This window comes from Hoplias malabaricus, chromosome 1 (assembly GCF_029633855.1).
Source record: "Hoplias malabaricus isolate fHopMal1 chromosome 1, fHopMal1.hap1, whole genome shotgun sequence".
Taxonomy (NCBI): domain Eukaryota; kingdom Metazoa; phylum Chordata; class Actinopteri; order Characiformes; family Erythrinidae; genus Hoplias; species Hoplias malabaricus.
The window spans coordinates 2,348,954-2,362,942 of NC_089800.1; the positions used below are offsets into that span (position 1 = coordinate 2,348,954).

Genomic DNA, 13,989 nt, shown 5'->3' on the forward strand with positions numbered 1-13,989 from the left:
AGTATTTCTTACTTTTTTATTTAAATATTGCACTGGTGTCTGGAAAAATCACTTCGGTTCACTTTGTGGTTGTTGGATGAACAGGTTTAATTAGAGTTAATTTATCATTTAATAGTCATTTAAAGGAGTTTTATTGAACAGGAAGTAGTTTAGCTCTTCAAATATTGGATATACACAAGGATGTGGGTTTAAATATTTATTATTTCAGTGAAGGAAGCAGTTTTATATTTTTTAAATGAGACACGAGTTAACACTAAATATTGAGAGACTGTTGTTTCCCTTTTTTTTTTTTTAACCGTAAGCTCTTCTACATCTCACAGGAAGGAGACAGAAGCTCAAGACGAAAACAGAGGAAATGGCAGGACAAGCCAGGTTTGAGCTAATTAAGAGGTGTCAGTACGTAGCATTAACTGTAGACTGAATCAGACCGTGATTAGACTTTAGTTTTGTAAGTTGGAGGAAACACACGTTGTGGACAAACTGAACATCTGACCAACCAAGTTTCTCCACAGAGTGACACCCTGCTGCAGGAGGGGGATGTGACTTACGCCTCCGTTACCATTGATCACAAAAAGCCTAAAAAACGGTAAACACCACTTCTTTATACATTTGGAAAATTCATTTATAGAAATGAGCAGGTTTGATAAAGCGGAGTGTTGACTTTCCTTCATTATTCTCTGTTCATTCTCTAAATTAATCTCTGTATTGTCAACACAGTCAGAAACATGTTTTAGTTCCACATTCAAGGCATTTGTCTGTGTTTACACATTAGCTCACAGCACACGGTAACAGACATTATTAGCAACACACACTAATAAATTATGCTTACTATTTTGCTGAATATTAAATTTCTATGTGATTACAGGCCTTCCCATCCAGTGCAGCAACAAGAGGATGATTCAGTTATCTACAGTGCAGTGGTCACAAGACCCGTTAAATAGAAAAGAAATGGAGTCTGTTATGTTTAGCCTGGTTTCCTAATTTCATTTAGAAAAAAAGAGCTGTGCATTTATAATATTTTTTTGTTGAAATTATGTTGAATGTACAACTTCTAATTCTGTATTTTTAACTTTATGATATATTCCCCTTCACTGCAACTTACTAAAAGTTATGATTAAGAATGGAACGGCCTTAAAATGTTTTGCTATTGTAATTATTAAAGTATTTTTCCTCCCACCGAAAAGTCTTATATTCATTTTTTTTCTTCTTTTTAACAGAAGAGCATTCATTTCAACTATGACTCATCTTGACTATGACTAATCTTTAGTTCAGTTCAGTGCTAATTAAATAATTAAGCAGACCAACTTTCCTGGAAAGAGCTCCCTGGCGTCCACAAATTATACGCAAGTAAACAAGCAAGCTTTGAAATAAGTTAATCATAAAAAACACATGATTTTATGTCTCAGTTAGGGGAAATGCATGGTATTTATTTATTGCAGGGATAGAGGTGGGGGGGGGGGGGGCTGTTATATCCCTATTTAGCCACAAGATGTCAGATAGAGAGTTAACTATATGCAAACATTCCATACTGATGCAGATTATTAATCTAGCAACTAGTTGAATAGAATAATGGTTTTTACAAAGAATCAGATTTATTTTTAATCCGTTTTTATATTTTTTCATCTCTTTTGCTGCTTAAAGGCCAAAGTGTGTGCGGTTTCTGTTCTTAATAATTATAAGCTGACGAGATGGAACTATAATTTTTACTTCTGTGCGATGCTATTGAGTCTCATTAAATATTACATATGTGTTATACATGAAGATAAGGATGGTGTTACTTATCCCTCAGAAGGCATTAATGTTGAATATTATTCCTGCATTTCTCCTGAACCTAAACGTGTTTTTGGAAAATGCATGGTTCTAAAAAAAATTGTATCACTCTTACATCCCCGTTGTGGACATGCCTCTTTCAAAGATTGTGTGTTAGTCTGTGGTGGGTTTGCACATTGATTCGCCCAATCTTTATAGTATTCATTAACCGGCAAATAGAAGCTAAGTTGTTGAGTGCCTATAAATGAGGCATTAAAATACAGTGCAAATATGTCAAATATGTGCAGAATGTTGCATAGTACACTGGCCTGTGTTTACACAAATAGCAGCAAAGAAAAACAATTTAAGGTGTGAACAAGGAAGAACTGCCTAACTTTAAGTTCAAGCTTAAGTATAACCAGAGCCACTCTGGGCACAGCTGTGTGGTAACTTTAATTCCGACTCAGGTTCAGACCAATAGAAACATTCAATTATTTTAACCAATGAAAACACATTGTTTTTTTTGGTACTTAATTTTAGGACAAACTCCATGGCAACACAAAACAAAGAGCAAGTACTCCCAGTATTTAGCTAAATCCATGCAAAGAAACCCCAGTTTAAACTTCTTACTGAACATAAGCAAAGGCTTGAGACAGATGTGATTAATGTGGACTTTATCGCAGCGCAAAAAATAAAAATAAAAAATTAAGTGGGAACAAGAAAAATCGACCAACCCAGTGAAATACTCCTAAATCCAGAAAACATGGCAAATCTTCGCATTATTAAAATCCTCGTTTATTAAAACACACTAAATTGATGTTGTTTTACCCCCTCTCAAAATATATGTTCAAATGTATAATTGTGTTTAAAACCAATCTGTACGTGCTCAAATCTTGAATGACTGTAAAACATGCAAATTATAAATATTCAAGCAAGACATTCATAGGAGGTACTTGGGGGGGCTTTGATTTGATAATAGGTGGTACTTGGCCTTTAATGTTTTTTTTTTTTTTTTGAGAACCACTGCCTTATAGGGATAACTTAAGAAAACAATTATTTAGAAACAAAAGTGATTAATGGACTTGACCCATACAAAGTGGACAGAATTTAAACAAAGCTACCTCAAGTATTATATAAAAAGAAATTTTTGCACACCATTGTATACTATATATATTTAAAGCTGGACCTAATATTAAATAACTTCTAGACTAATCACCATATAAAATACCATTTGTGCATTTTAATGCTATTATGGGGTGGGGAGAATATGTTTAATGTTTATTGAACTCAAATGGGGAATCAGTAACAGTAATCAATGGTTATTCATTCTCTTCAGTAGCTGCAATAGTTGTTTCAGTGGATATTCCACAAGGCAGGATTTCTCATTTAGCCAGCTAACTTTAGGCTTAAGTCATCTGGCTAACTAAGAAACCCTGCTTTGTGGAACAACCCCTAGGTGTCAAACTTCCACAAACAAAACGCAAATATTAAAAGATTTATTGCAAGAGGCACATGGATAAAAATGATCATTTTTAATACACAATTATTAAAATAAACATAGAAAGATGCATTTCTAATATTGATAAAATGCACATGGATAAAATACACAATTATTAAAATAAACATAGCAAAATGCATTTCTAATATATTGATAAAATGCACATGGATAAAATGAATACACAATTTTTACAATAAATCATAGCAAGATGCACTTCTAAAATATTGAAAAGCAAAGATTACCCCCCCCCTCCAATGATCAGAGCAACTGTAAGATAAGTATCTACTTCCGATTAGCAGTGGCAGTTCCAATAACACAGTCATTCACCTGCAACATTAGAAATGTATACATTAAAATGCATCACAAGACAGTGACCAATCAAGTCAGGGTTCAGTGTGAATTCTAGAAGAGCACTGACCTTGCTGGCAAAGCGAAGCGAGTTGAGGGATTCATTGAAACTCTCCTCCTCTGGTGAAATGTTTACAAACATCAAACTATACATAGAGGGGGAGAGGAAGAAAAAAATGAAAACATAGTCACAGCCCTATAAACTTCAGCATCCTCCATACACATTAGTTAGAGATAGAAATCACTCCAATGTCCAGCTTTGTCTTTGCCTATAAAAACATAGTAAGCTTTTGTCATGCTCTAAATTTGGGAACTTACGTCTTACTGTTTCCACCAAGACATCCCTGAAGAAGGTAGGTAAGCTTAGAGTTGCGATACGGCACAAAATTCTCCTACAGAAAAAAAAAAATTAAGTTATTCTTCCTGTACATTCACCTAACAAGCATGCAAACATAATCTCTTTTGACAGACCTTGTTGGCCAGAGCCGCTATCACAATGCCCAAATTGGTGAGAGAAGAGTTTATGGCCGTCATCTCCTTAAACCTTTCTCCTTGAGATTGGCTCTTCTGGACCCTCTCACTGCCAGCCAAATCCACCAGACACAGGGAGGCTGCAAAACAATAGCTTGAAGGTAAAGGTCTTTGTCTTTGGATTTTTAAAAAGCACATTAGTACATCCATGTCACATGTCCACTGTCTTGCATCTACGCCGAGCCCTAACTGTGTTCACACTGCAGGTGACAAGCGTCCAGTCGTTTCCTCAGGAAGAATGATTTGTAGCTGTGATTCAGTGACAAAATCAAGGAGAATTTCTCATGTTTATGCAAATTAGTTATGAAACTGAAGTGACAGGCTGCAATGAGTTCTTTGAACTGGCCTCGACAACCCCCCACGAGACAAACTTGGGGCGAGGCAAGCGACTTGTTGCCCGCTAGTGTGCAGGGTCAGGCTCTAATCAGCAAAAGCAAACCTTTGTATATTTTGATCATGATATTCATGACAGGTTCTGTTAGAAAGAGACAAACCCATTTCTTTCAAAAAAAGGTGGCAACCAATAACAAGCATTCTTGGTCATTTATACACTTTAAAATGATTTATTACCAGGGAAAAAAAAGTGAGCCCTTACACTTGCACTTGGTGCCTCGGCCAGTGTTCTCTCCTTCAATGTCCAGCTTGAAGATGGAATGGGAGCGAGAGGAGTGGTCATTCATCTTTGTCTGGGCAGTGGATCGGTTCTGGTTTGCCAAAATGATCAAACTGCAAACCTGAGATTTAAAAGTACAGTAACATTAAAGGTTATTTACAACAACCAGAATCCACCAATCAATTCTTAAGCAGGTAGCAAGCATAAGCACAAACAATTTTATATAAATATAAATCAGTAAACACCTCATCCTCTGTTGTGACCCTTTTATAGGTCAAGTTGGTCACTGTGACCTCGCTATTTGAAACCTTCCTTATCTCGTGCTCTGGTCTCTTGTTGGGTTTTCCTGTGTAAAGCAGGTCCCGAAGGGTTTCGTTGTAGATTTCAACAAAGCTGGCAGTAAAGGTGTACTGCAAATAAAGAGGCCACAACGTTAGATCTTCATTTCAACACAAATCACGTACTGCACATTTGTTGGCTGTTAGAAAGACAAGGAGAGATTAGTCAGAGGAATATTGTGAGTATTGTCAGTCAATGAATCCATGCTAATCGTGCACATCATTTACCTGCCAGCCTGCTTCAGCGAGCCCTTTAGCAGACTTGAAAACCTGCTGGACGGCTCGGGGGATTACTCCCCGCATGTCATCCATGTCAGCACCTTCCATGGTGAAGGTTTTGCCGCTGCCCGTTTGGCCGTATGCAAAACAGCAGACATTGTAGCCATCCAGAGCTGACTGTACCAAGAGGGAAATCTCGTCAAAGACCTCACTCTGTGCGCTCTGTGGTCCAAATACACGGTCAAAGCTGAAGTTGTAGCTTTTCTCAGTGTCTGTGGCGTTTCCTACATGAGACTAAGACAGAAATTGCACTTTCAAATTAGCAGGGTACAGGGGGAGGTGTGTTCCAAAAATTTAAGAAAGGCACGGCCTAATAACACGCAACATAAAGCCCCAATATTAAAAAATGCTTTATTTTAGTAATTACCTGTTCTGTTTTTACAAGCGTTAGAGCCTTGTCGTCATGGGTAGACAGCTGGATGTGTTGCATGGCTGTTTCCTTGCTGGAAAGCAGAGGACGTACCCTGCAGAAAACCCTGATGTTACCCTGAAAAACAACACACAACCTTAGTGTCCAAAGTTAAAGTATACATGTCATTGTACAGTTCAGTCACATCGGACTTTATAGTTGACCATTAAAAATTATTATTTCACTGTAAATTTAAAAAGTCAGTAGGGGGTCCTCGACTTACGACGTTGATCTGTTCCTACGTCACGCCGTAAACCAATTTTCGGTGTAAGTAGGAACATATGTACACACTGTACGTAAATAACATACTCTAAGCACTTATCCTATCGTAACACCTATCCTCCTCGGTAACGAGCCGCGTAACCGTGTATCCTGAAGTTCGCAATACGATGTTTACGACGCAAAACCACTTAAGTCGAAACAAGGCTTTATACTGTAAATGGGAGATGTGTCGTAACAACAAAACATCGTAACTCGGGACTGACGTAACCCAAGGACCTCCTGTACTTATAAAACGTATCAAATTTTTTTAATCAATGACATTTGTAAAGTTTCCCCTTCAATAACAGTAAAACCTTCTAGGACATGTTTTGTACTGGGTCACCCATCTACAGTTTACCTTCAGCTCCTGGATGGTGTTGTGCAGTTTCCTGCGCTCCATTTCTGCACAGTGGAGCTCATCCTGCTTCCGGGCCACTGTCTGCGACAAGGAATTCACAGTCTCCTGACTTTCCCGAAGACTTTCCTGACAGCGGCCCAGCGCCGACGTCTGAATGGAGAGCTTACTCTGAAATAGACGCATAGTAAGCAAACCTTGAGCAATTATAACATATAAATCTATAAATAAACAAAAAATATATATATTATTTATTATAATATAAATATGTTAAAAGCCAGGAGAACTACACATGAAAACAAAAGTTAAGGACGTACATTTCTAGTGTTTTGACTCATTGTATCAAGACAAAAACACACCTGTACATTGTGGAGCTCTGTCTCTAGATCATCTCGAAGCCTCTGCAAAACCTCATGTTCGTTTGACAGTTTCTTGAGTTGATTTTGTAGACTATCTCTCTCTTCAGAAACATTCTGAAGGTCACTTTTCACATTGGCCAGCACAGACAGCTCCTCCTGCAAGTCCCTGCAAAGTGCATGTTCAAGGTAAATTTACACAAATAAAGTGTACATTTAAAAATCTAAACATTACTTTCATTTCAAATGAGAGGCAATACCCAAGTTGTTGTTTTAGTCTTTGGTTCTCCTCTTGACACTCAGCCTCGCTTTTCCTGACCTGAGCAAACTGCTCTTTTAGGATCTTAAACTCCTCGCCAAATGACTTTTTCTGACTTTGACAGTTCTGCAACTTATTCTCCAAGTCGCTGACTCTGCCTTTTAGATCCCACGCTGGTCTTTTTGATGCTCCCACAACTGCAGAGGATTGGAATATAATATAGATCATCAGTATGTATATCAGTATATCATCAGTATAGCTCATATTATCCATATGAATTAAGGAACATCATATTAATGCAGTACAGATGTTATACCAGCAATAACAAAAGCAAGAATTATACCTCTTGAAGGAGCTGCTGCCACAGATGCTGCTCTCATTGCACCTAAAGGTTTAGCTGAGAAACAAACAAAATAATTATACAATGTCATTAGACAATGCTACCCATAGGTCCGTACGTTTAAGCTAATTACCTAAAGAAACCATCAAGGCTGGCTGACATCACTTACCGGTTGATTTGGCAGGCACAGAACATCTGGGGGGCACCACACTGGCAGCAGGTCTGAGGTTTTGAGAAATGGCTACACCAGCCTTACACATCTTCTTCTAGATAGATAAATTAGAGTTGCAAAAACATGAATAACGTAATGACAACAACAAAAGCTATGGCGTGTATTTAAAAGAGCAGAGAACCATACCGTTGCAGGCTGTGGAAGCTCTGACTTGCTGGAGAGAGGCCTTTTAATGGAAGCAACTGGTAAACGTGACATTGTATTCTGAAAAACAAGCGTTGACATTTTAACTATGATATTAACACTTAGTTGTCAGTCAGGGAACCACTCTCTCACTAGAAATGGATTGTAGTTCAACAACCTGGTAACCACAGATCACACATCCCTAAACCCATCAACCTCGGGTAAAGGAGGCGAACCACCACAAGAAAGCTGTTACAACACAGGCTACAGTTTTCCAAACATTTAAAAAAGATATTAAAAATGCCTACTGTGCCTTGAATCTTCTATTTTTTTGACACAATATTTAAAAAAAAAGTAAACCACCAACTTGAGAGTGTAAAATATGAACTAAATGTTTGTCCAGCTACTGTATAACAAAGGATATAAATGAACAGTCCCAAATAAACAGCAAGGTGTGGTATAATAAGCTCTACGAAGCAGGCAGGAGAGATCCAGTAATGTGTCTTGAAGCTAGTAAAATAACTAAAAGTGAGAAGAGCCCCCAGAAGCTGTTAAAAGAGTAACTCACCACTTTGTTTACGTATTAGCTCCTACGTAGAAAACACTTTCAATTTCCGGCTCAGACACACTGCTGCATAAGACGCAAATTAAATAACGTTAAGAAGAGAAACCAACATCTGTTTTGTAAGTAATTATCTAATATACATCACTAATGAGGTTTAAGATTCGGCCTCTGAACCAGCCAAGGTAGATACACACTAATACACGGTCTCGAGCCGAATAGACGACAGCCTGCGGGTGGCCTATTACTGTTAATTTAACGTTTTACGAACAACTTCCGTAAAGAGCTTAAAAGGTACAACACAAACCCTGACTTCTTCGCGCTAAAATGATACAAACTCCGTCGTATAATTCGGGTAGTTTACTGAACTCACCGTCGAACCGCTGTGTAATAGCTCTACACCAACACAGTCCCACCGTCTCTGCAGACGTTAGATTTCAAATTTTTTACCGCTGTTGTGGCTGAAAGCTCATTGGTCGACTTAAACAGCAACCGTCACTGTGGGCGGGTCGAAGGAAATTATTTAAGAGTAGGCGTGGTAAATATGATTTTTGGCGTTTTGTAGTGGCCAAGAGAGCTGTCAATCACGTAGGCAGTCGGAGCGTCTTTTTGAATTTTTAAAAGTTCGCCTCCGGTCGGTGGAATTAAAAAAAAAAAAGGAATGAGGTATATAAAAACTAAAATAAATAAATAAATAAATATATAAATAAATAAATAAGTTAATGTGGGACATAAAACCAAAAACAAATAAATTAATTTTGTGTATTTATATATTTATTCCCCAATATATTTATTTTTGTATTATTTGCCATTTTTTATTAATTCCTATTTACATTTTTAAATTATTTTTGTTCATTTATGTATTCTCCTTTTTTATCCTCATTTATTCAATTATTTATTTATACATTTCCTCCTCAATATATGCTAATGAAGGGGGTGTGTTTTTCACCTTCAGGCTTATTCAGTCAAGTCCAGAATTGAGAAGCTGGTTCTAATGTAATTGTCCTAGAGCACAGATGTCGGGGTGAGGGTTGGTGTCGCATTCTTTCACGACGCTGAACTTATTCTGATTTTCTGTTCTACCTTAAATGGTGCAGTTGCATTCTGTCGCCACTAGACGGCAGCACAAGAACACAACTTCCATACCGTGGAGAAACAACATGCACGGCTTGATTCCGTGGATATTATCTCTGTGTCTCAGAAATCTGAAAGGCACGTTGAAGGTACAATATAACAGACTTTTAATATCCTGAATATGAAAAAGTATTTACTGTGGATTTTTTTGGGGAATTTCTCTGTGAACATAGCATGTGACAATATGTGCAAACATTACCTGCGTCACCGTGCCGCCCTCCGAAAGTTTGTGTCGCTGTCACAGCTCCAGGGATCTGGGGTTGCTGGTTCCATCCGGCTCAGCACTACAGAAATTGCACTATGGAATTTTTGGAGAAGTGTAGGAAGCTGTTCTGAACTCTGCATTAGAGTTATTATAGTTATTAAACACTTCTGAACACAAGAAGATAGCAGCTTGCTTTTCTCATTCTCAATTCAAAAAGCCAACGTCAGTTAAGGTATGTTTTAAGTGGTTTATGTGGTGTGGTGTTGTCTGAGGATGTTGTTTGGTGATTTTATTATGTGTTATGTTTAGTGTACCCGCAAATCCATATGCCCCTTGTGGACAATAATGGAACTGAATTGAAGTGGATCATGCTGACACCTGCTGGACTGGATGTACCAGCGATTCTGTGCATAACTATTTTCTAACATGTCCACGCCCATGCGGACCACCCTCTCTGTGGAGAATATACAGGTTTGTTCAGGGCTGACAAAGCTGTTTGATACAACAGAGTTTTAGGGCCAAGATTCCGAGAATAAAGTCAGAATTCTGAGAATAATCTCTGAATAATTCTGAGAAGAATCTTGGAATAATTTTGAAAAAAAAAAGAGGTCTGAATATTTAGAGAAACACTGTTTGAGTTATTATTTATTATAATATGTAGAGAGACAGACTCACACTCCATAGAGTGAGTTGTGAAAGAAGCAGTCGGTTATCCATCATTTTCGTGATCGTTACTGTATCCTGTGAAACTACATGCCCTCGTCTGAATAAACGGGTTCTTGCACCGATTCAAGGATTAAATATTAATCACAGTCTGGTCCTGATGTGGCAGAGGACTGAGTATTTATTCTTAAAATCTATAACATCGACTTCAGCAACACACTGCATTCCTCAATTACACGGTGGTTGTTATTATACGTGCAGCAAATTATTCCGAGATTATTCTCAGAATAATTCAGAATTTATTCACACACAATTCCAAAAAAGTGGGGACACTAAACAAATTGTGAATAAAAACTGAATGCAATGATGTGGAGGAGCCAACATCTAATATTTTATTCAGAATAAAACACAGATCACAGGTCAACAGTTTAAACTGAGAGAATGTAACATTTTAAGGGAAAAATATGTTGTTTCAAAATTTCATGGCGTCAACAAATCCCCATAAAGTTGGGACAAGGCCATTTTTTACCACTGTGTGGAATCCCCCCTTCTTCTTACAACACTCAACAGACGTCTGGGGACAGAGGAGACCAGTTTCTCAAGTTTAGAAATAGGAATGCTCTCCCATTCATGTCTAATACAGGCCTCTAACTGTTCAATCGTCTTGGGCCTTCTTTGTCACACCTTCCTCTTTATGATGCACCAAATGTTCTCTATAGGTGAAAGATCTGGACTGCAGGCTGCCATTTCAGTCCCCGGATCCTTCTCCTACGTAGCCATGAGGTTGTGATTGCTGCAGAATGTGGTCTGGCATTATCTTGTTGAAAAATGCAGGGTCTTCCCTGAAAGAGATAATGTCTAGATGGGAGCATATGTTGTTCTAGAACCTGAACATAGTTCTCTGCATTAATGGTGCCTTCCCAGACATGCAAGCTGCCCATGCCACAAGCACTCATGCAACCCCTTACCATCAGTGATGCAGGCTTCTGAACGGAGCGTTGATAACAACTTGGGTTATCCTTGTCCTCTCTGGTCCGGATGACATGGCGTCCCAGTGTTCCATAAAGAACTTCAAAGCGTGACTCATCTGACCACAGAACAGTCTTCCATTTTGTCACACTCCATTTTAAAAGACCCCTGGTCCAGTGAAAACGTCTGAGCTTGTCAAGTATGTCTCGCTGCATCCTGTAGGATTTCCACCCTCGCCTTCTAAGCACTGTGTGGCACTTGAACGCAGACTTGTTTAGAGACACTGAGTAGCACATTAAATACACATATAACGTCTTTTAGTCATTATTATACTGTTCAGGTGCTTTTTTGTTTTTCCGCTGATTTAACTTTTGTCATTGTTCTCAATGCTTGGCAGACTATGGTAGGGTGAACGGAGGATATCGTTCAGGATTCATTAAAATATATTGTTCTCCATTCAGTTACACACAGATTTTCACAGGTGATGCTGTTTGTCTGAATACAATTTATTAGAAGCTTATACAGTTTTCATATGTTTTTAAACATCTGTGTTTTGAGGTTCAGACAAAAGTATTCACAAATATTAGAGGGACCACTTACTTCATAATGACTAATAATCACTGCCTGTGAGTGGTTAGAGATGTCTAAGGGTAATTATCCAGGCTGTGAAATAAAAGTAAAGACTAAAGAGATAACGATGCTAATGACAATATTCCAAATGTCCGAGTGAAGAAAATGCTGCAGTAAAATATATAACACGTGTTCAGATGTCCAGTTGTGCAGGATTGGTTTCAATAAGAAGGAAGAGAAACACATTACGCAACTCAGCACTCCATTCACAACTCCCTACAGTCGCGGTCGCTTGAAATAGAGTCAAATACAATATCCTTATTAGCAGTGGCCTGTAGAACTCTAAAATGTGGTGAAGTCACGGGTGTGCAGTCTGTATTAAAGACAAGGAACAACTGGCACAGGAGTTTTATTTTTTTATTTTCCACACACACACACACACACTGGCAGAATGGGCTGCAGAACCCAGGATGCATGTCCTCGCCCAAAGCAGCCTGTGGACAACAAATAATAAACAGAAGCACACTTAATATGTTCTTATTTTACTTCCTTATCTTGTCTGTCTTTGATGTTCCTTGTACTCTATCGTAACGCATGCACAATGCTTTGAGTCCTTAAAACTGTATAATTAAAATTTATTATTATTATTATTATTATTATTATTACTAAAGCCAGCAACACTACTTTTGACTGCAAAATTCCAACAAAATCTTCTGATCATAAAACATTTATCAACTTGTTACTTACACGGAGGCAATATTATCAGCGAGTTTTTTCTGTGTGTTATTAAGTAACTCTGTTACTTAACTACTTATTTGGCAGAATCAACCACATACAACACGCGTGCCGCAGCTGAATATTCGTGTATTTATCTACGACCCTACTAGTACATACTGAAATAACGTAATTATAACGTGTTCGTGTATCTAGCAAAAACACTGACAACAATGAGCTTTGTGATTACACTTACAAACTAAATGTTTTTTACTCACCGACATAACGTGCGCTGGTACTTTTTCCGTTTTAAAATTCCGTTTGAGAGTGTTTTGGGCGCGAGCGTGAGCTGTGTTCGAATTCACGAGGGTAGGGAACAATTTCGGACACTACCTTAAAATAATGTACTATATAGTGACTAGAGCACCATTTGGGACACAGAAAAGTCACTGGGCACAGGCGTGGCTTCTGACGTGGTGAGAGGGCAGGGTTGGATGTCCAACTCCACCTTCCTACAGGCTGCAGAGAGGCTTCTCGAGCTTGTGGAGCTTGCTTAGAAATGGCTTCCTCTTTGCACTGTAGAGTTTCAGCTGGCAACGGCGGATGGCACGGTGGATTGTGTTCACTGACAATGCTTTCTGGAAGTGTTCCTGAGCCCATTCTGTTATTTCCTTGACAGTGGCATTCCTGTTTGAGGTGCTGTGACGTTTAAGGGCCCGGAGATCACGAGCATCCAGTAGAGTTTTACGGCCTTGACCCTTACGCACAGCAATTGTTCCAGATTCTCTGAATCTTTTGATGATGTTGTGCAGAGTTGATGATGATAACTTAAAAGTCTTTGCTATTGTACGCTGGGTAACACCATTCTGGTATCGCTGCACTATCTTTCTGCTCAACAATGGTGGAATTGGTGATCCTCTTACCATCTTGGCTTCAGAGAATCAACATATTTTTCCTTTAAAATGTTACATTTACTCAGATTAAACTTTTGATCTGTCATCTATGTTCTATTCTGAATAAAATATTGACATTTGCCGTCTCCACATCATTGCATTCAGTTTTTATTCACAATTTGTTTAGTGTCCCAACTTTATTGGAATCCGGTTTATATATATATATGTTATATATATAATTATTAATATTTAATATTATAAATAAACAATATACAATATTATAAAATAATATAAAATATTATATATAAATAAAAACAATAAAATTATAATCCCTCTGCTGTGAGCTAAAGAAGAAAACATTATTTGAGGTCATAGCGAATATTCAAAATCTCATGAGAGCATTTCTGTGGTGGTCAGATGGGGAAGGTTAGTTCTGCTATTTGTGGTCAATAGCTTCTTCTTTTAGCACCAGTTTCAGGTTTTTATCATGAGCAGCTCTTTTAGCTTCAGTGTACTTACAGAAAGAACTGATGTACCACCCATACACACACACACACACACACATACACACACACAGAGAGAGAGAGA

The 13,989-nt window shown here is 38.1% G+C and overlaps 1 protein-coding gene and 1 long non-coding RNA gene across 4 annotated transcripts; one reads left to right on the forward strand and one right to left on the reverse strand.

The window, feature by feature from the left end:
- The first annotated feature begins 320 nt into the window (after window positions 1-320).
- Window positions 321-1,081, forward strand: LOC136698379 (uncharacterized). Its single transcript, XR_010803104.1, has 3 exons — window positions 321-372; window positions 513-586; window positions 866-1,081. It is a non-coding gene; the product is annotated as an uncharacterized lncRNA (long non-coding RNA).
- Window positions 1,082-3,278: 2,197 nt separating this feature from the next.
- Window positions 3,279-8,699, reverse strand: kifc1 (kinesin family member C1). Of its 3 annotated transcripts, none has more exons than XM_066681397.1 (16): window positions 8,627-8,699; window positions 8,260-8,322; window positions 7,695-7,772; window positions 7,506-7,602; window positions 7,340-7,393; window positions 6,998-7,193; window positions 6,741-6,906; window positions 6,385-6,552; window positions 5,724-5,843; window positions 5,306-5,590; window positions 4,985-5,149; window positions 4,722-4,860; window positions 4,067-4,206; window positions 3,914-3,987; window positions 3,666-3,741; window positions 3,279-3,574 (listed from the first exon to the last, which is right to left on the reverse strand). In XM_066681397.1, exons 3-16 carry the CDS (start codon window positions 7,764-7,766, stop codon window positions 3,530-3,532), a joined length of 1,797 nt encoding a protein of 598 aa, XP_066537494.1. In that variant the 5' UTR covers window positions 7,767-7,772; window positions 8,260-8,322; window positions 8,627-8,699; the 3' UTR covers window positions 3,279-3,529. The 3 variants fall into 3 exon arrangements, with proteins under 3 accessions (XP_066537494.1, XP_066537503.1, XP_066537513.1); XM_066681406.1 differs by lacking the exon at window positions 8,627-8,699 and adding an exon at window positions 8,561-8,609; XM_066681416.1 differs by lacking the exon at window positions 8,260-8,322.
- Window positions 8,700-13,989: the final 5,290 nt, after the last annotated feature.

Coding starts and splice junctions, on each gene's coding strand:
- kifc1 (XM_066681416.1), bottom strand. CDS start 7,766: ATGTCACGTTTACCAGTTGCTTCCATTAAAAGGCCTCTCTCCAGCAAG. Junction 7,194..7,339: donor GGCAGCAGCTCCTTCAAGAG/GTATAATTCTTG, acceptor AATCCTCTGCAG/TTGTGGGAGCATCAAAAAGA. Junction 3,988..4,066: donor TAGCGGCTCTGGCCAACAAG/GTCTGTCAAAAG, acceptor TTTTTTCTGTAG/GAGAATTTTGTGCCGTATCG.